This window comes from Phocoena phocoena, chromosome 7 (assembly GCF_963924675.1).
Source record: "Phocoena phocoena chromosome 7, mPhoPho1.1, whole genome shotgun sequence".
Taxonomy (NCBI): Eukaryota; Metazoa; Chordata; class Mammalia; order Artiodactyla; family Phocoenidae; genus Phocoena; species Phocoena phocoena.
In genome coordinates, this window is record NC_089225.1 from 25,759,564 (window position 1) to 25,782,088 (window position 22,525).

Below are 22,525 nucleotides of genomic sequence, written 5' to 3' on the forward strand. Positions count from 1 at the left end.
CAATATGTTTTGAATATACTACATTGCAATGACAACAGAGTAGTTATGATTTTAGATGGAAATTATGATGCTATAAGATGTACTGATATAGTATGTATATATTTAAAATAAATCTAATTTTTAATAACATGAGTTTTAGCATTAGGCAAACTTCAATTAAAAAAAAAAACAGATTTTGGAGTCAAATAGATAAGGCTTGTAAAACTGATTTTGCCTCATCATTTTAAGCCAGAGTCAGAATATCTATAAGCACTGAGCCCTGTCAATGGTACGCACTTAACACAAGATAATCATCATTATTATTGTTAATTTTTGTGACTTGGACTTCGATTGATATACTCAATTTAGAAAAAATGCCACTGATTACGTTGAATTATTAGATTTAACTTTTGTTAATGTATTTGTTAAGACAACAGGAATTATATTCATAGCATTAAGTATTTTCTGTAGATTTTTCACATATAAGGAAAATTACAGATGATTTGAATATACAATGCCACTCAATTATTTACCTAGAGCTGATGGCATGCAAGTTCCTCCATTTTGACAGTAGTTGCTACAGTGGTTGATTTCACATCTCTCTCCTGAATAACTAGGCCAACAGTGACACCTCAAATCACCTTTCTCATTTAAAATGCATCTTCCTCCATTTTCACAAGTCAGTTTGCATGAATCATCTGGTTATAAGAAGAAATGTACAAATTAGCATGCCATTCAGTAGGTGGTAGAATAAGAAAAATTCAAATAAAGAAAAATTAAATACTAAGATTCACTTTTTTCCATAAAATTCCAAAAATAAATACCCCTAATATAAACGTAGAAGAAACAAAATACTATATGAAAATAGAGAAATAGATTTCAACCATTGTTGAACACAAGTATTGAATTAACTTTTATTCTTTTTTAGGCTTAAAGCATTGTTTACCATTTCTTATATTTGTTAAAACATTAAACAATAAAACCAACTGAAACTTTCTAAAAATAAAATATTTTCCAACCAATATGGGTTTTTTCATGATATGGGCAAACATGGCCTAGTTTTTAGAAGTGTTTGATATTAAACCAAACCGAAATATGTAAGATAAATATATATACAGTCCCCTACATACGAACTTTCAAGTTGCAAACTTTCAAAGATGCCAACGTGTGTTTGCATGTTCTATCACATAAGTTAGTTCACGTGTCTGGTGTACTTTGTCACGTGCCTGTATCCTCTACAAGTGGTTGTGCTTTTGTGTACTTTACTGTACAGTATTGTATAGAGTACAGTATCTTTATTTCAAGCCCAGGATGTCCAGAAGCAAGCATAAAAGCAGCGGTGATGTAGCTGGTACTGAATGTCAGGCATGAGTGATAGAGCAGCTTGCCCTCCATCTCCTATTGCTGAAGATCCTTCAGCTCTACCCTCCCCCACCTCCTCTCCCTACTCCAGTCAGTAACTCTTCTTGCCTGTTCACTCGCTGCCGGCTCCTGTACGCCAGCTGTTATACTGTACTATTATACTTTTCAAGGTACTGTACTGTAAGATTAAAAATGTTTTCTCTATTTTTTGTGTTTGTTTTTTATGTATTATTTGTGTGAAAATTATTATAAACCTATTTCAGTATGGTACTATATAGCTGATTGTGTTAGTTGGGTACCTAGGCTAACTTTGTTTTACTTACAAACAAATTGGACTTACGAACATGCTCTCTGAATGGAACTCATTCGTATGTAGGGAGTATATATATAGTATGTATAGTGCATATATATAGTATAGTGAGCATATACAAAAACATATAATTTTTAGTATAGGGAAACATTTAAATGGAAAGATACTCTTTGATGTACATCCTTATCAGCTATATATTAACACACAAAACTAAAAATTACTTAGATTTGATACAAGATGGTGATAAAACAGTGTCAGAAACATTTTTTTCCATATATTAAATAATTAGGCAAAATCTGCCTATATAATACATTTTGGCTGAGAGAAAGAAAGGATGGTCATTCCTTGGGGTCACAAAATCATTTTTAAAAATATGATGAGTCTGATTTATGATAAAGATTGGTTTGGAATCATTTTCCACATTATTTTTCTGTATGTGTAGACATGGCCTTGCTCCATTAGAACTACTGCTCTACATAGAACAGGACATAATGTCCAATGGAATAAAGACAACTGACGATATTTTAAGAGCATTCTATTCAAAAAATACCTTTTTCTACAGTCACGCTTACTTTATACAAAATAAGATAAAATCAAAACAGCCTATATTGTTCACTCAAGATGCATTGGCACAGACATAACAGAAGCTTGAATAATTATCACTGCAATAATCATAAAAACATCTTAAAGAGCCTCAGTGACTTCAAATGACAACATAATTCAAGTATCATAACCACTGTCATAAACAGAGACCATCTATCAGCAGTGTCAGACAAATTTCGAGATTTTTGGCATTGCAAAGCAGTTTCCAATACTTTGTCATGTAGGGAGGCTTCAGGTTGGCATTACTAAAGTCTGCATTTGTAATATGAAGGGCGCTCTCATGAGGCGCTATATACACAGAGTATAAAGAAAATGACACTTGATGTAGTGAGACCTGTTTTTAAGTCCTAGCTCTGCCCCTTACTAGGCATACAAATTAACCTATCTGAGCCTTAGTTATTTCTACTTTAAGATAGCCTTAAGGACAAATGTGCAACTTAGCTCATAGGTTTGTTGTGAATATTAAATTAAATAAGAAACTGGAAAGTAAAAGTTAAAATTATAAAACTTTGTAAATTTTTAAGTATATAAGTATATACCATACACATACACACAAATGAGAATTTGAGTTCTAGCCATACTAGAATAGTATGAGGATGAAGACCTGCGATCTGGGTCTACAAGGTGTATTGTTAAATTTCAACAGGAAATTGAGGAACTTACTAGGTAAATTACCCAGTAACATTCTTATTCAGCATTAGGTATTGAGTGCCCATAAGGCGCACTGAGAATATAGTTCACGTGGAGTGGCATCTATGAATACCAGAAGGTGAGCGTTGTTGAAACTGAATGAAAGTTACTGTGACTGGACCTGGATTACAGAGTGTGAAGGCAGGAACTGAAAGAGAGAAGTGAATTTAAAGAGATAAGCAGAGTGTCATAGGAGATCCTTGGATGTTGGACTTTCCCCCATAGCAATGTTAGGTCTTTGAAAAGTCTAAAAAGTCCAAGAATGACTGTACTGGTAGGGGTTAAACTGAAAGCAGGGGGACTATTAGGATTCTGTTTAAATTGTCCAGGCTAGATAAGATGATGGCCTAAAATAGAGTAATGTGGGATAGATAATGTAGACATATTCTGAAGGTAACTAGAAGACAAAAATCACATCAGAGGGAAAGGAAAAAACAAGGATAATTCTTCAGCTTCTAACACGAGGCCAATAGGACCTGAAGTGTTGTTTTATCTTTGAACATATTAAATTGGAGATACCTATATAAATGCAAGTGGGAATCTCTAGCAAAGAGTTGAATATAGAGGTCACGTTCTCAAGAAAGATCTCTAGTGAAACATGCTTGCTCAATTTAAAATTTACCAAAACATTTCTAACTCATTCAGCATGAAATATCCTAACTGGAGTTGTGAATGTGAACAATGAAGATAAATACTTAAGGTATTATGATCACATTTAGGATTGTTACGGGAGGGCTCATTTTCACCTGTGGATGTTCTGTGTAAAAATACATAGGTATTCAAAATCTCTACATGTTAGGACAGGTGCATTTCTATAATGTGCCTCATTAGGCACCAGAAATTTAAAAAATATAACACTGCCTGATGAAAGAGTTACATTCTTTCAAAACCTAACTGTAATAGTTCTATAATGAAAAAGGAAGCTGCTTTTGTCAATAACAAAATCATCCCCAGAAGCCAAGCTCCAGCAATTATAATGAACTATAGGGAAGAGCAGGTGAATAGTTCTCCAAGAATGCGTAACATTTGAATTCAAATTTCTTACATGAAGATTAAAAATACTCAGGGTGCTCATCATTTAACAATAGCAGCTAGAGAAAGGCAAGTAATTACAAAGAGCTGAAAAAGTTGGCTGTATCAAATGCTAATGTCAGGAAAAAATTAATTGGCTTTTATCTTCACCAATCAATAATTCTAAAATCACTTAATTATATTCCTAACCGAAGTGGTTCAAGCCATCCATTACCAAGGCTCATATATAGAGGCCAGTGTGAATACTTTTTAACACTCAGATTATTTAAAATATAAGATTTTGTTTTAAATCATAAAATAAACATTGAGGAGGTTTCTGTAACCCTGCCTTTCAAGCAGGATTGAAATAGTAAAACTAAAATTTATAAAAAAGTTTTAGATCTTTGTATATTTAGACAAAATGCTTCCTCATTTAAAACATAAAACTATACAATTTGGTAATAGCTTCATTTTCTTGCTTACTTCACGACAGATTTATTTTAGAGTGCTGTGTGTCTACTTTTTGCAAGGCATTGTGCTAGGCACTTTCTGTATGTTATTTCTAGTATTTCCAATGACTCTGGACATGGGTACTTTGGGTGACTTGGAGACACTGGAGTGTATTATGTGATGATTAAGAGTGTGGAATGCCTAGGTCCACCTTAGGGTACCACCATTATTAAGTATTGTTAGACAGTCAATTGAGCCTCTCCATACTTCAATTTTTTATGTGTAAAAATAGGGGCAATGACAGTATAATATCATTGGAGTTTTGTGAGGATTAAATGAAATTATATATATATATATATATATAACAGACTTAAAATATGCTTTGCTCATAAGCCTTCAAGGTATTTATTATTATTACTAGCAGTACTAGTAGTATTTATTGTTAATCTAATTTTACACAGAAAGAACTGAGACTGAGGGAGTACAGGGCCAAACATATTAGTTAAATGATAGATCTTGGCTTAATCCAAAGCACCACCTCAGCTCTACTCCAGACCATGTTCTTCCTGTATATTTGTTGATTTTGTATTATTGAATAAATTATTTGCATTAAGCAAAGAGGAAAAAGGGAGGTTATGTAGAAGAGACAGTCTTATTTACTCATAAAAGGAAAACAAGAAAAGCTGTCTGCAACTTGACCATAAGAAAAAAAAAACACACTTATAATATCTGAACCAGTGTAAAAGTCACACTGGTAGCACAAGCTGTGTACGTCTGTGCAGAATACTCATCTCTTTCCCAGGGGTCTCTTCCACCCAAACAATAGTGTAAGTAGACATGGCACATAGCAGGCATCTGTGAGAGCACTGCTTATGGGTATATGTGGAACTAGTGAAAATGAGGCACATCTTCCACAAGGAAGGAGTTGTTGACATTTTTAAGAATCTGTTTCTGAGATGTTAAGTATAGAGTCTGTGACTGTGTCAGAGCAGTGAGTGAAAAATGTACCTGATAATGTTTGAAAATGTTCATTTAATTCTCTTATTCTACCATCACAATTGAGATCACGGCAACTCTAGTTGGGAGAATTGGTAGAGGAAGGGTGCATCCTAGTACCAGTGACAGCATCCCTTTTCAATGACTGGCACTAAAATACCCATCCAAAATACCAGTCATGATTCATATTTAGCTCTCCGTTAAGAATGTTCCAACTGCCACCCACAACAGCACTTTGCACATCCTACACACTAACTGGAATAAATGACTCATTATTTTCTTTACAGTCCATGCTTTCATGACTTTTCAGACAGTTTCCTCTGTCTCAGTGTCCTCCTCCTTCATTCCTATTTAATCTAAATATAATCTATCTTTGCAGATCTTGTTCTAATGTCATGTTCTATAGGAACTAATCAATTCTCTAACTGGATAATCATCTAATTCCTCATAATAGCATAAAGTCTGTCTCTTTTGTGGCTTATATCACTATTCACATAAGTATTTATTGGTGTTTGTGTCATTCATCATTTCATCTTTTCAACCTCTTCAGCTTTGCATATCAAATGATTAAAAATACATATTAAATGAAAGAGCTGTGACAGTTTTAGACACTGAGTGCCTTAGGAAAGGCAAAAGTCTTCAGCTGGCATAACCCCCAGCAGAGAACAATGAGACAGTGATATGGGGGTATAGATGCTGACTGAGGGCAAAGACACTGTGTTCACATGAGGAGTTCATTTAAAGAGAGAAATACAACCGGTAGGAAGCCCTGCTATGAAGAGATCCTAAGTGTGTATCTCATTGGAAAAATGTTTGCTGTGACCCTCAAGTGATTTTTGGAGCACTGCATTTTTGTCTGTGACATAAAATTAATGTGTTGATTTTCTTTTCTCTTAGTAGCATTTTTTTCCCATTATGGCTAATGTCTTGAATATGAGGAAACTTATTGAAAGTCTGCCTGGATATCCAAGAGACATCTCTTTCCCTTTCCCATCACACTATTTTCAGTTTTGATTTTTTTCATTTGATTTTTTCTGTTTTGCTATTTAACACATACTAGCATCTGAAATAATATTTCAAGTTTTTAAATGTTTGTTCCAACCTCTAGCTTCTAAAATATAAACTTCTTGAATGAAGAAATATTTTCAGTTTTGTTTCTAACTTAGTCCTTTTTTCTAAATTAGTGTTATGCTTTGCTCAGAAGCCCTCAAAATATTTATCATTATTATTAGTAGTAGTAGTATTTACTGTTAATCAGATTTTACATAGAGGAAACTAAGATTTATTTTCTAAGTCTATCATCAGTTTCTAAATTAGTGTTGGCACACAAAACATATATAAAGTTGCTAAATGAATAAATGGATTTGGGAGTTGGGTTTAAACTAATAGCAGAATGGCACCCTCAGAAATATCATTATCTTTATTGATACAGGAGCTATATAAACAGGTCTCTTGATTCTGTGTGTGATTTCAAAGTTCTTAATCTAGTCTTCGATGCACAGTAAGTGCTCAATGCAGCTTTGTGAACAAATGTAGAAAGAACTGACGGGAAGTCATCATCAGAGAAAAGAATAGTTTACACAGGCATTCAAGAACCAGTGATATCATGGAAATATCAGTGATGACTGAGTAGCTAATACTGCTCAGTTTCAGTAGTTGTGAACATTTACTGTACACAGTAATTCATTACTTACAGAATAATGAAGTTTACCTACCTAACAGGCTGTCATCATTGCAGGTGCCATTAATCAAATATTTTCCTTCTGGGCACACACAGGTGGCCCCAGAAGGATTCAGCAAACAGAGGAATTCACATGCTAGATCCGAGCATGGATTGGGTACTGATCAAAACAAAACAAAAGAAAAAAGAAACACATAATTATAAATACAATAGGTTTCAAAAACATAAAATTCAATAAGGTGAAATGATGAATTAGCAATGTTGAAAAGAAATAACATCAAATTTTTACTGGGAGTATCTTATTTCAATATTCCAATTCTCCTTTATAGATGAAAAGAAATTACTACCCAACATTCAAGATTAATAGAAACTTTACCCTACTTTACATTTCCCATGAGGGAGAAGAAATTATTCAAGCACATACTTTGTCACTTTTCCTTTGGCAAATTTAGGTAGTTTCAAAACTGGTTTAACAGACAGAAACAGCTCCCCCTGGTATTCACAAAGGCTTAAAATCCATATGTAGTTGTCTGTCAGAACACAAACAAAACATGGCTTTTTTCCCTAAAAACATGTTTAATATGGTGTGCTTTCCATCAGATAGGAGTTTGTGTGCATGGATAAATGGGTAACACATTTATTTTTGTCTATATTTCTATCCAATCGGTATCCTCTGCAGCCACAGCTGTTGTGTGGCTTTCCATGCAGGATCTATCATTAGAATGAAACAGAAATGGTATCTAGGTAGTGAAATGGTGACTATGAAAGTGGCTTTCATTCTGTAAGAACCAGTAATCAAACACCTATTATACTTAGGGCAGACTTTTATTTATTTATTTTTTATGAAGGTGGAGATATTTGACTATGAATATGAATCAAAGAGAGCTAGAGGATGAGAGGGAATGTCTTCATATTAACCTTGGAACCATATGTGTCAGATCATTAGCAAAGAGTAGCAAAACACTGAATAGAATTTCAGGGAGGTTTTAGGGGAATATATGTTGTTTTAATCTGTTTCCAAAACTGATTTGGTAAATATCAGTTGTTACCTTTCCAGACCATCATACCAAATGAGATTAAATCCCTTTTTTTTTTCTTTTTGCGGTATGTGGGCCTCTCACTGTTGTGGCCTCTCCCGTTGCGGAGCACAGGCTCCGGACGCGCAGGCCCAGCGGCCATGGCTCACGGGCCCAGCCACTCCACAGCATGTGGGATCCTCCCGGACCGGGGCACGAACCCGTGTCCCCTGCATCAGAAGGCGGACTCTCAACCACTGCGCCACCAGGGAAGCCCAATCCCTTTTTATTTGCCATAAAGAATAGTTATAAGTAAATCTGAAAGTTTTTTGAAGGGTGAACTCATACATAAACACAGATCATTAGAATTTCGGCCACATTTTATTCCTTTGTTCTTTGATATTTTTTATGGCTTTGTTTGAAACAGATCTTTCAAAATAACTATGTCAATTATTTACCTATATTTTTCTAGGAGAGAAAGTAACAATAAAAGTCATAAACCATGAGAGAAAATACAACCCTTGGGAACATTCTCCTCAGATACCTTTAAAGATGAAATGTTAAAGCTATGATTTTTACTTGGTTATCAGTGAGTGAAAAAGGCTAATGACAAATTTCCTTACTTGTGTGGTTTATCTATCGACCCAGAAAGTTTTATTAAGAATTTAGAAAAACACAAAATAAGAGACAAATTTTTATAACAAAGTTAATTCTAATTCCAAGAAAATACAAACAAATCCTAAAATTTTCATACCTGTTTTAGCAAAAATAGCAACTATTGCATTATTTATTTCTTGTCTTTGGTAATTTGAAAAGTCTGGTTATACCAAAATTAAAGTGAACTTAACTTATTGGGGTTAAGCCATGAATAGAGTTAAGAATTTAAAAATACTTTATTTTGAGAGTCATAAGAAAGAAACTTTGTCAATATAGATAATAGTATAAAATATTATACTTACAGTCTAGTTGTTTATAGCGATGAGAAATCAAAACACCTTTTGTTTTATCAACATCTAAAGCTAGGTACTCTACTGAACCATGGCCAAATTTTTGAACTCGAAATACACCATTTTTAGGTCCTGCTCCATATATATAATCTTCGAAGACATCAATCCTGTGTGGATGTAACAAGCCTAGAATTTTTAAAAAATGCAGTTGTAAGGGTTGCAATATAAATACTCAGACTTAAGAAAACTAAGTTTATCCAAGATCATATAGAAAATCTTATTCCTGTTCATAAAAAACCTTTCAGAATTAGAATGTTTTTAATATTAGCTGTAACATTGTTAGGATTAATTTATTAGCAATAGAAATATGTGAGATATTAAACTTGTCACTCAGAATATAAAAAACACTTCCATCATCACTTTAATCATCATCACCATCACAAAGCATTGGCTGGGGGACATATTATACACAGTAATATTTTCTGCTGTACAGTTTGCAAACAAAAAGCCTACAGGCCAATGTTATCCATTGCTCAAAACCAGGAATTTACAAAATTATCATTTTGTTTTCTGTATAAAATTAATGGTCAAATTAGATTACCTGAATGACAATTTTATCAATCAATCATGAACTGATTTTAAACAGTAAAATCCTCCTCCAAAATTTGGCATTACTATTATCTGTTTTAGAAATGGGGTAAGAAAACAAATTGGCAAATGGTAATCATACATATGACTAGTATGGCTGAGAAGAATAGTAATAATAATAATAATTTTTCATATTTTACAAAATGGCTATTATTTGAGAGAATTTATAAGAAATATAACTTTTGGTACTGAAATTTAAACAAGTAAAATAACATTTATATTTCACTTATTATCTAAAGGTTGTAAAACATAAAATGCCTTTTAACATATATTTTCCTTCAATGTTCCTTGAAACAGTAAAATGTATACTTAAGCTAAAACAGGTAAATTTTTGCAATCAATTATGTGAATACGGAATTTTTTTCCATCTAGGGTTATCATACAAAAAACACACACTTCCAGTAAAGACACAGTGAAAGTTCAATGCAATTATTTTTCTTGAAACTTCTCTGATTTTGTTTAAAAATAAAAAAGGAAGCAAAGCAATATTCAGTAAATAAAATATGTAAATATAAAAACCTCAAGTATATATTGTGAACAATTGGTGTTAAATAGGTAAGCAGTTTTGGTAGGAAAGGGAAAGAAGAACAGAAGGGAAATCAATTAGTTTCATCAGAAAGAACTGAGATTGCCAGGCAAAAAAAGTGTGAGACACAGAAAGGAGTCAAAAATGAGAGTAAAAAATAGGAGGTAGACACAGAGATGGAGATATAAAAGGGTGCCACAAAAGAAGAGCACATGTAGATTCTGCAGGCACTTGTGTGAGAGATAAGTTGTCATTTTTACATGTTGCTTTTCACATGGATGAGAATATCCCTATCAACTACCTAAAATAATAATTTTTACTATGATGTTTTACTATATACAATAACTCATTTCCTACTTATCACTGCAATTTGAAATTAAAAATAGCGTTCACAGGCACTAATCTCGATTACTTGAAGTGTTCTGTTCAGAACAGAACATCCACGGAAGCAACAAACAGAATGAATATTTTTTGAATCCGGGTAGCAACGGACCAAGTTTGTTCTAGAGTCAAGAAGTTCTTCTGGCCTGGCCTCTTTGTTATTCTAGTAAGAATGAAAATTGTAAGGAACAGTAAGAGCTATAAGTTGAAAAGAGAGAGAATCTGAGGAAATACAGAATGTAAAGCTTTCATATTATATTTATGTATCATTATTTAATACTTTCAGTGATAATTAAAAGCAAAAACAAGAGCACTTCACAAACCTTGTTTGCTGCTGACAGAGATTACTGAATCAGAGCCGTCATATAGAACGCTGCCAATAACAGAGAGCTCAAGGTCGGCCCAGTATATCCGTTCACTGAAATGATCCACGGCCAGACCTGCAAAATCAATACACACAGACAAATAACAGCAATACATTTGAGATTATTTAAAATTATGTTTCTGCTCTTTTAATGTCTTATTATAATTGACATTTTTCTTCAGACATCTTAGAAATTACCCAGCCTATATCACAGTAGTGCAAAAATCAGAAAAACTGAAATAGCTTAATCCCTATCTGAAATACATGTGTATAGATTACATAGAATTTATTTAATAAACTATGGCAAAAAAAACTTACTTCACATAGGGAAAGCCACCCTAAATATCTTTCCTTTCTATACTGCTTTCTTAATTATGGTTATTTTCTAAAAGAATTTCCCATGATACTTTCATCATTTAAATCACTTACCCAACCATTATTTAAAATAATTCAGTGTAATTAGTTATATTTTGAATCTTTTCATGAAGGTGCATTTCTCAGAATATAAAAGGTTCATGGGCTTAATCATAAGATATTTTCATCCACTTGGAGTTAGTCTACAGTGTTATGAAACACCTGTGTGCAGGCTGAAGTATAAATTGACTAAAGATTGATGTTTATAGTAGGGAAGAATGAATAGTAAATTTCTTAATTAAGGTTCTAAGTTGTATTGATACTTAAATTTTTCACTCTATTTTTTTAGTCTAATCATTAATTTGCTCTGAGACTGTTTGTCCTTCTTTATATCATCAGTATCTGTTAGTGAATACCACTGGACTAACATAATATGTAGTAAAAAATCATGTTTTGCTATTTATTCAACTTTTTATTTTGTATTTCATAATGTGATTGGAGTCTAGCCGGTGTCTTCTTGCACAAATATCAACACATATAATACCTTAAGTAAACTTCATTCAGTATAGAAGAGTAAGATCTATGACATATGAATTACATAACAAATCCTCACTGCTATAGATATTCAATTTTTACGACATAGCTAGTCTTTAGATATGACATACTTTGATAGTACAATGCAATCAAAATACCTTTGGCATCTGAATGCTAAAGAGCTTTCTGAATCAGCTCATTCAATAAAAAAACCGAGGTACCTCTCAATGGCAAGGCAACTGAATGAAAAGTATTTTCGAGTTTACACTAATTGTATTCCTGTGTAGATGGGCCAAGATTAACAATCAAAATGAAAGCATATCATGCTTCATTTCATTTGGGAATAATTCTTCAGTTCAGTGTGTAGATCTATCCCAAATGTAATCAAACTAAATATAAATATTTCTCCTCAAGCAGAGTATACAGATGTTCTATGCCCAATCAGCCTCTGAGAAATGAGTTAACAATTAAAACAAGTGGCCCATGTTTTACTAGTTTCTGCTCAATGATTAATTTGTTATTTGGAGTTATGCTGGGAATTAGGTTTTTGTTTCTTCATGTATAATTATGGGTAACATGAACCATAAAACCATCCAGCTTCCTGCTGCCGCCATTCTGTTTCAAAAAGGTTATCTCAGAAAGATTGAAAACGCTTTTCTTTCTCTCCCACCAGTGTAATACAATACTACATACTAGTACCTGGCAGTGTATGGTGCAAGGGAGGAGCTTTTTTTTTAAAAAAGCTGTTCCCAACATAATGCGTCTCTACATTTGAATATTAAATTTGTTAATCATATAAAAGAAGAAGACAATGGGTGTGTAATCTAATTTAATTACCAATATTGTTTCTTCAGATTCAGCAGCAGTAAAAATTTCTCAAACGTGTCATACATTGCATTGTTAGTCTAGGCTTTAGAAAAACACATCTTTATCATCTCCAGTCCCATACCGTACTATTTTGGATTGAATTACATCTAGATAAAAATTATATAACAAAGCTTTTAGATGAGTGGGATTTATATTCCCCCACATCCACAAATCAATGATTTTGATTTTTCCTTAAGCCCTTTAATGAAACAGATAGTCTTTTAAATTAAAAAGTTAAAAAAGGAATCAACTTACTTTTTTGTTATAGAGATGAGTCAAGTTTATATGAAAGAACAAGTTCATTTCTATATCTTTAAAAATATCACATCTATTTTTTGTCTTTAACAAAGAAGCAATAATAAAATGGGGGAAAAATCAATTCCCAGGAAAGTTATTCTTATCTGAACTGGGAATGGTGAATATTTGGAACCAAGTCAGTGTAAGTGCAGAAAATTTAAAATAAAATGTCATACTTGTTCTAATCAAGCATAATGGAATCACAGTTTGGAAGTATTATGAAAGATAAAGTCTCAATAAGTTTTAGGAGCACATGATAATGACCCTAATTGTGTATTCATTTTCTAAACATCTCCCATGATATCAAGACTACTGTTACATTTTAGGGATTTTTGAATCTAACTTTTGTTGAACTCTGAAATTTTCCAAGATCCTCCCACTAGTGCCCCTATTTCCACTATGATCTAAAAAGAAGAAAGAAAATGGTAAAAAAATCTTATGAGAAATGACCACAGTACCAATGTGATATTTAAGAGAGAAAACTTGGAGAGAGAAATAAATTAAAATCACTATGTTTTCAGAAAGAGAGAAAAAGATTTTATACATTTTGTGTTAAAGGAAAGTCAAGATTTGTAAGGTAGTAATACCCAACAGGTGCGCACTAACCTATTCTTGATTTAAGAGGTATAAGAGGGGTCCAAAAAACTAAAAATACTTACCACTATGTCAAATTTATTTTTAAAAAATTATTAAAAGTATTTTTTGAGATAGGTTGCCTACATAGGGTCTTAGATTCCGAACTACATTAAAGTTGTTTTTACACATATATGTATATATATGTAATATACACACACACACACACACACACACACCATATATGCACACACACATATCTACTTATGAGTGTTAGTAAAATAATGTATCAAGGAATTGAAAAAATAGTCCTTAAGTTTTTATCTATTTCATTTAATTAGAGATCTTTTGTTGGTCAATGACAAGGAATTTACTGAGTGAATCAAATAATCACAACTGGTCCAGGGCCAGTGTGTACTTGTTTATTCTCTCAGAAATTGCCACGATTTGAGAGGAGGGAAAGGTAACATAAATAAGCTTCTGGATATCAAATAATATGGTATTTAAATCAGACTCATGTAATTCTACACGCCCTTCTACTGCAGGGAAAACCGGAAACTATCCTTATCTGACACAGAATTCATTAACTCAATACATATTTGTAAGGCAACTCTCTTGCACCATACACTGCCAGGTACTAGTATGTAGCAAAGAATAAAACAGATCATGTTCCTGCTCTCATGGAACGTCCTACTCAACCACCACACAATTGATTGAATCAGAATATAGATTATGCTTCTTATATTTAATATAGGGCCTAACAAAACGAAGTATGCCATTTGTTAAAAGAGGTCTTAATACCATACCATGGGTTAGAGTGTTAAAAATTGGAGGCATTCATCTCTTCATTCATTCAACATATAATTAGTCTTAAGCACATACTAATTACAGGCACTATAACATTCTACAGGGGATATAACAAGAATATCCATTATGGTTTTGGTTTAACCTGTTATGGTCTTGCTGGGCACATAGATTATACATTAAGGAGTCAATGATCTACTATATCATTAAAGCAGTAGATTATGGAGTACCAAGTTTGGAGAAATGAGGTATTCTCATGAGTTCGGAAAGGAGGCAATGGCAGTGCTGGTGGCGAGCTAACTATCCGATCAGTACAATTCCAACCCTAGAATGCACAGAGGTTATATAAAGGGACAGAGACAATTTTCTATCTATTCCTATTGCTGTTCATAATGCCGATATCACCTTCACTCTATTGAAGTACAGAGTATAACCAAATGTACTGCATCCTAGTGCACATAGTCATTCATGGATGCATCAGGAAAGACAGAATTTCCTTTAAACCCCATACGTAAAGAACAAGATGTTACACACGGAGGGAAACAGAGGCATTATTATAGTTACTGATTTCACATAATAACTTTGGAGTCAAGTCAAATATTTATAAACATACACCAACAAAAGAGAGAATATAGGTACGAATAAGTCTAAGATGTTTCTAGGAAGACATAAGCAATGAATGTACATCCATGTAAGGATATCTTATAGAATATATTTGCATAAGTGCACATGTCCTCCCACATATAACATGCATATATGCATACAGATGCAGAATGACTGCCAGCTTTTCATTGTTACTTTCTAGTAATATGCTATTTATAAAATCTAAATTATCTATTATTTCCTAAAAATCTTCTGAGATTTGTTTTTGACTCATTTGTATATCAATAACATTTGGCATGCCATACTTAAGAGTTACTAAAGATAAAGACAACACTGAGAGATGTTTCTGCTTGATGGAATAAAATCCTGCCTAATTATATAAGACTAGCATTTCCAATATTAAGAAATTCATTTATTAAGCAGGTCGGCATGAAATAAAGCAATAAATTTTTACATGTGGTGTGTGGACTTTTTAAATCTTACAGAATTCTAATTGATATACAATGAGAAAATTAATCAAATTAACAAAATATACTAAATGACACTTTTAAATGTGGATAAAAATAATAATTGGTCCCCTTAAAACTAGAATTGCACCTGTGAGCCACTCAGCACTATAGGACTGGCAGTAGAAATACATTCACAGGACAACTAACTGCTGAACAATCATCAACAGGAAGACACTGGAACTCACCAAAAAAGATACCCCACATCCAAAGACATAGGAAAAGCTGCAATGAAATGGTAGATGGGGAGCAATCACAATAAAATCAAATCCCATAACTGCTGGGTGGGTGACTTACAAACTGGAGAACAATTATATCACAGAAGTACACCCACTGAGTGAAGATTCTGAGCTTCACGTCAGTCTTCCCAACCTGGGGGTCTGGCAATGGGAGGAGGAATTCCCAGAGAATCAGATTTTGAGGGCTAGCAGGATTTGATTACAGGACTTCGACAGGACTGGGGCAAACAGAGACTCCAATCTTGGAGGGAACAAACAAAGTAGTGTGAGCATCAGGTCCCAGTGGGAAGGAGTAGTGAACCAATATGAGACTGAACCAGACCTACCTGCTAGTTGGAGGGTCTCCTGCAGAGGCAGGGGGCGGCTGTGGCTCACCATGGGAACAAGGACACTGGCAGCAGAAGTTCTGGGAAATACTCCTTGGTGGGAGCCCTCCCGGAGCACCAAAAAGCCTGTAGGCTCCAGTGCTGGGTTGCCTCAGGCCAAAAAAAACAGGGAGGGGACTCAGCCCCACCCATCAGCAGACAAGCAGATTAAAGTTTTACTGACCTCTGCCCACCAGATCAATACCCAGCTCTACCCACCACCAGTCCCTCCCAACAGGAAGCTTGCACAAGCCTCTCAGATAGCCTCATCCACCAGAGGGCAGACAGCAGAAGCAAGAAGAACTACAATCCTGAAGCCTGTGGAAAGAAAACCACATTCACAGAAAGACAGACAAAATGAAAAGGCAGAAGACTAGGTAACAGATGAAGGAACAAGATAAAACCCCAGAAAAATGACTAAATGAAGTGGAGATAGGCAACCTTCCAGAAAAAGAATTCTGAATAATGAAAGGGAAGATGATGCAAGACAATGGAAAAAGAATTGAGGCAAAGATCAAGAAGATGCAAGAAATGTTTAACAAAGACCTAGAAGAATTAAAGACCAAACAAACAGATGAACAATACAATAACTGAAATGAAAAATCCACCAGAAGGAATCAATAACAGAATAACTGAGGCAGAAGAATGGATAGGTTACCTGGGTGACAGAATGGTGGAATTCACTGCTGCAGAACAGAATAAAGAAAAGAGAATGAAAAGAAATGAAGACAGACTAAGAGACCTCTGGGACAACATTAAACACACCAACATTCGCATTATAGGAGTCCCAGAAGGAGAAGAGAGAGAGAAAGGACACAAGAAAATACTTGAAAACTTCCTGAACATGGGAAAGAAAATAGCCACCCAAGTCCAGGGAGTGCAGCGAGTCCCAGGCAGGGTAAACCCAAGGAGGAACATGCCGAGACACACAGTAATCAAATTGACAAAAATTAAAGACAAAGAAATATTACTAAAAGCAACAAGGGAAAAATGACAAATAACATACAAGGAACTATCAAAAGGTTAACAGCTGATTTCTCAGCAGAAACTCTACAAGCCAGAAGGGAGTGGCGCAATATATGTAAAGTGATGAAAAGGAAAAACCTACAACAAGATTACTCTACCAAGCAAGGATCTCATTCAGATATGATGAAAAAATCAAAAGCTTTACAGACAAGCAAAATCTAAGAGAATTCAGCAACACCAAACCAGCTCTACAACAAATGCTAAAAGAACTTCTCCAAGGTCGAAACACAAGAGAAGAAAAGGACCTAAAAAACAAACCCAAAACACTTAAGAAAATGGTAATGGGAACATACATATCAGTAATCATCTTAAATATGAATGGATTAAATGCTCCAACCAAAAGACACAGGCTCACTGAATGGATACAAAAACAAGACCCATATATATGCTGTCTACAAGAGACCCACTTCAGACCTAGGGACACATACAGACTGAAAGTGAGGGGATGGAAAAAGATACTCCATGCAAATGGAAATCAAAAGAGAGCTGGGGGCTTCCCTGGTGGCGCAGTGGTTGAGAGTCCGCCTGCCGATGCAGGGGACACGGGTTCGTGCCCCGGTCTGGGAGGATCCCACATGCCGCGGAGCGGCTGGGCCCGTGAGCCATGGCCGCTGGGCCTGCACGCCCGGAGCCTGTGCTCCGCAACGGGAGAGGCCACAACAGTGAGAGGCCCGCATACCGCAAAAAAAAAAAAAAAAAAAAAGAGAGCTGGAGTAGCAATACTCATAGCAGATAAAATAGACATTAAAATAAAGAATGTTACAAGAGACAAGGAAGGACACTACATAATGATCAAGGGATCAATCCAAGAAGAAGATATAAGATTTATAACTATATATGTACCCAACATAGAAGCACCTCAATACATAAGGTAAATGGTAACAAGCTATAAAAGAGGAAATAAATAGTAACACAATAATAGTGGGGAACACCTCACTTACACCAAGGGACAGATAATCCAGACAGAACATTAATAAGGAAACACAACCTTTAAATGACACAATAGACCCGATAGATTAATTGATATTTATAGGACATTCCATCTGAAAACAGCAGATTACACTTTCTTCTCAAGTGCACACAGAACATTCTCCAGGATAGATTACATCTTAGCTCACAAATCAAGCATCAGTAAATTTAAGAAAATTGAAGTCATAGCAAGAATCTTTTCTGACCACAACATTATGAGATTAGAAATCAGTTGAAGAGGAAAAAAATGTAAAAAACACAAACACATGGAGGCTAAACCATATGTTACTAAATTACCAAGAGATCACTGAAGAAATCAGTGAGTAAATCAAAAAATACATAGAGACAAATGACAATGAAAACATGACAATCCAAAACCTATGTGGTGCAACAAAAGCATTTTTAAGAGGGAAGTTTATAGCAATGAAATCCTACCTCAAGAAACAGGAAAAATCTCAAATAAACAACCTAACCTTACACCTAAAGGAACTAGAGAAAGAAGAACAAGCAAAACTCAAAGTTAGTAGAAGGAAAGAAATCATAAAGATCAGAGCAGAAATAAATGAAATAGAAACAAAGAAAACAATAGCAAAGATCAATAAAACTAAAATCTGGTTCTTTGAGAAGATAAAATCGATAAACCTTTAGCCAGACTCATCAAGAAAAAGACAGAGAGGATTCAAATCAATAAAATTAGAAATGGAAAAGGAGCAGTTACAACAGACACCGCAGAAATACAAAGCATCCTAAGAGATTACTACAAGCAATTCTACGCCAGTAAAATGGACAACCTGGAGAAATGGACAAATTCTTAGAAAGGTATAACCTTCCAAGACTGAACCAGGAAGAAATAAAAAATGTGAACAGACCAATCCCAAGTAGTGAAATTGAAACTTTGATTAAAAATCTTCCAACAAACAAAAGTCCAGGACCAGATGGCTTCACAGGTGATGTCTATCAAACATTTACAGAAGAGCTAACACCCATCCTTTCAAACTCTTCCAAAAAATTGCAGAGGAAGGAACACTCCCAAACTTATTCTATGAAGCCACCTACACCCTGATACCAAAATCAAAGACACTGCAAAAAAAGAAAATTACAGACTAATATAGAAAAATGAATATAGATGCAAAAATCCACAAAATACTAGCAAACAGAATCCAACAACACATTAAAAGTGTCATACATCTTCATCAAGCGGGATTTATCCCAGGAATGCTGGGATTCTTCAATATATGAAAATCAATTAATGCAATACACCATATTAACAAAGGGAAGAATAAAAAACATATGATCATCTTAATAGACGCAGAAAAAGCTTCTGACAAAACTAAACACCCATTTATGATAAAAACTCTCCAGAAGGTGAGCACAGAGGGAACCTACCTCAACATAAGAAAGGCCATATATGACAAACCCACAGCAAACATCATTCTCATTGGTGAAAAACTGAAAACATTCCTCCTAAGATCAGGAACAAGACATGATGTCCAGTCTCACCACTATTATTCAACATAGCTTCGGAAGTCCTAGCCATGGCAATCACAGAAGAAAAAGATATAAAAGAATACAAATTGGAAGAGAGAAGTAAAACTGTCACTGTTTGCAGATGACATGATACTATTTGTACAGAATCCTAAAGATGTCAGCAGAAAATTACTAGAGCTAATCAATGAATTTGGTAAAGTTGCAGGATACAAAATTAATGCACAGAAATCTCTTGCATTCCTATACACTAACAACGAAAGTTCAGAAAGAGAAATTAAGGAAACAATCCCATTCACCATTGCAACAAAAAGAATAAAACACCTAGGAATAAACCTACCTAAGGAGGTAAAAGATCTGTACTCAGAAAACTATGACCCTGATGAAAGAAATCAAAGGTAACACAAACAGATGGAGAGATATACCATGCTCTTGGATTGGAAGAACCAATGTTGTGAAAATGACTATACTACCCAAAGCAAGCTACAGATTCAATGCAATCCCTATCAAATTACCAATGGCATTTTTTACAGAACTAGAACAAAATATTTCACAATTTGTATGGAGACACAAAAGACCCCAAATAGCCAAAGCAATCTTGAGGGGAAAAAATGGAATTGGAGGAATCAGGCTCCCTGACTTCAGACTATACTACAAAGCTACAGTAATCAAGACAGTATGGTACTGGCACAAAAATAGAAATACAGATCAATGGAACAGGATAGAAAGCCCAGAAATAAACCCACGCATTTATAAATGCACAATTAATCTATGGCAAAAGAGTCAAGGATATACAATGGAGAAAAGACAGTCTCTTCAATAAGTGGTCTGGGAAAACTGGACAGCTACATGTAAAAGAATGAAATTAGAACTCCCTAACACCATACACAAAAATAAACTCAAAATGGATTAAAGTCCTAAATGTAAGACCTGACACCATAAAACTCTTAGAGGAAAACATAGGAAGAACACTCTCTGACATAAATCACAGCAAGATCTTTTTTGACCCACCTTCTAGAGAAATGGAAATAAAAACAAAAATAAACAAATGGGACCTAATGAAACTTATAAGCCTTTGCACAGCAAAGGAATCTATAAACAAGACAAAAAGACAACCCTTAGAATGGGAGAAAACATTTGCAAATGAATCAATGGACAAAGGATGAATTGCCAAAATATATAAACAACTCATGCAGCTCAATATTAAAAAAACAAACAACCCAATCAAAAAATGTGCAGAAGACCTAAATAGACATTTCTCCAAAGAAGACATACAGGTGGCCGAGAGGCACATGAAAAGCTGCTCAACATCACTAATTATTAGAGAAATGCAAATCAAAACTACAATCACCTGATACTGGTTAGAATGGGCATCATCAGAAAATCTACAAACAACAAATGCTGGAGAGGGTGTGGAGATAAAGGAACCCTCTTGTACTGTTGGTGGGAATGTAAATTGATACAGCCACTATGGATAACAATATGGAGGTTCCTTAAAAAACTAAAAGTAGAATTACCATATGACCCAGCAATCCCACCTCTGGGCATATACCCAGAGAAAACCATAATTCAAAAAGACACATGCACCCCAATGCTCATTGCAGCACTATTTACAATAGTCAGGTCATGGAAGCAACCTAAATGCCCATCGACAGATGAATGGATAAAGAAGATGTGGTACATATATACAATGGAATATTACTCAGCCATAAAAAGGAACAAAATTGGGTCATTTGTAGAGACGTGGATGGACCTAGAGACTGTCATACAGAGTGAAGTAAGTCCGAAAGAGAGAAACAAAGATTGTATATTAACGTATATATGTGGAATCTAGAATAATGATACAGATGAACCAGTCTGTAGGCAGAAATAGAGACACAGAGGTAGAGAACAAATGTATGGACACCAAGGGGGGAAAGTAGGGGGGGCAGTGGTATTGGTGGGATGAATTGGGAGATTGTGCTTGACATATATATACTAATATGTAAAGAATAGATAACTAATAAGAACCTGCTGTATAAAAATAAAATAAAATAAAGTTCAAAAGAAAAAAGGAAATACATTCACAGGCCAGATGTCATCAAAAAAAATAAAATTCGTGTTATGGAGTTATGGTGGACAAGGTACAAATGCAAGGCTCTAGTATGTGGCATATTATTTCTATAATTATTCTTAGTCTCTTAGGTATTCAAGAAATTATACCAATCAATTTACATTGGTTTTAACTTGTGATATAAATGAATTGTTATAAATTCTCTGTAAGGTAAATATTATCATATGCATTTTACAAATAAGAACATTGGTGCTGAAAAGTTTATGCAGGTTGCACAATTTTAACTCAAGCCTATATAAATGGAAGGCTTATACTCTTTCTACGACTCCATATTTCTTCTGTCTAATACACTATGCTATGCCCAATAGGGTATACCATCTTCCTTTTGAAACTTTTCTGTCAGCTATTATGACACTGAATTCTGTTGCTTTGCTCCTATTGCTCAAACACCTCTGTAGTCTTTATTTTTGATCCTGACTCTTCGGAATATAAGCATCTCACACATTTCTACCCTAAGAAGCCTCTGTTTTCTCCTCCCTTGTCTATCTTAACTCCAGCAACTTTAAATCATCAGTTTTCTATTGCCAGTTCTCTGAACTAAGTTTCTAGTTCTGCTTTGAGCTCCAGAACTAAAATCTCCAATTTTCTGTGAGATATCTCCATCTGATTGACTTGAGCTGGTCATGTCCACAACTACAACACATGATAGCAAGGAAATAACACTCCCTTCATAAATAAATTTCCCAAGAATACCTGTCTCAGATTCCCTCATAAGAACCCTCAGACAGGCAATTATATACATTGCTTCCTGAGTCATTTTTTGAAATGAAAATAATGTTATGTATACTATGGCTATGTAAGATGTGAACATCAGAGAAGCTTCTTT

The 22,525-nt window shown here is 34.5% G+C and overlaps 1 protein-coding gene across 1 annotated transcript in view; it reads right to left on the reverse strand.

The window, feature by feature from the left end:
- The window catches only part of LRP1B (LDL receptor related protein 1B), a 1,473,103-nt gene that overhangs the window by 84,727 nt on the left and 1,365,851 nt on the right, over window positions 1-22,525 (reverse strand). Inside the window, exons 80-83 of the mRNA XM_065880137.1 lie at window positions 10,924-11,040; window positions 9,058-9,231; window positions 7,117-7,242; window positions 513-677 (exon numbers count right to left, since the gene is read on the reverse strand). Of these exons, the coding sequence (XP_065736209.1) occupies window positions 513-677; window positions 7,117-7,242; window positions 9,058-9,231; window positions 10,924-11,040 (582 nt within the window). The remainder of the gene's footprint in view (window positions 1-512; window positions 678-7,116; window positions 7,243-9,057; window positions 9,232-10,923; window positions 11,041-22,525) is intronic.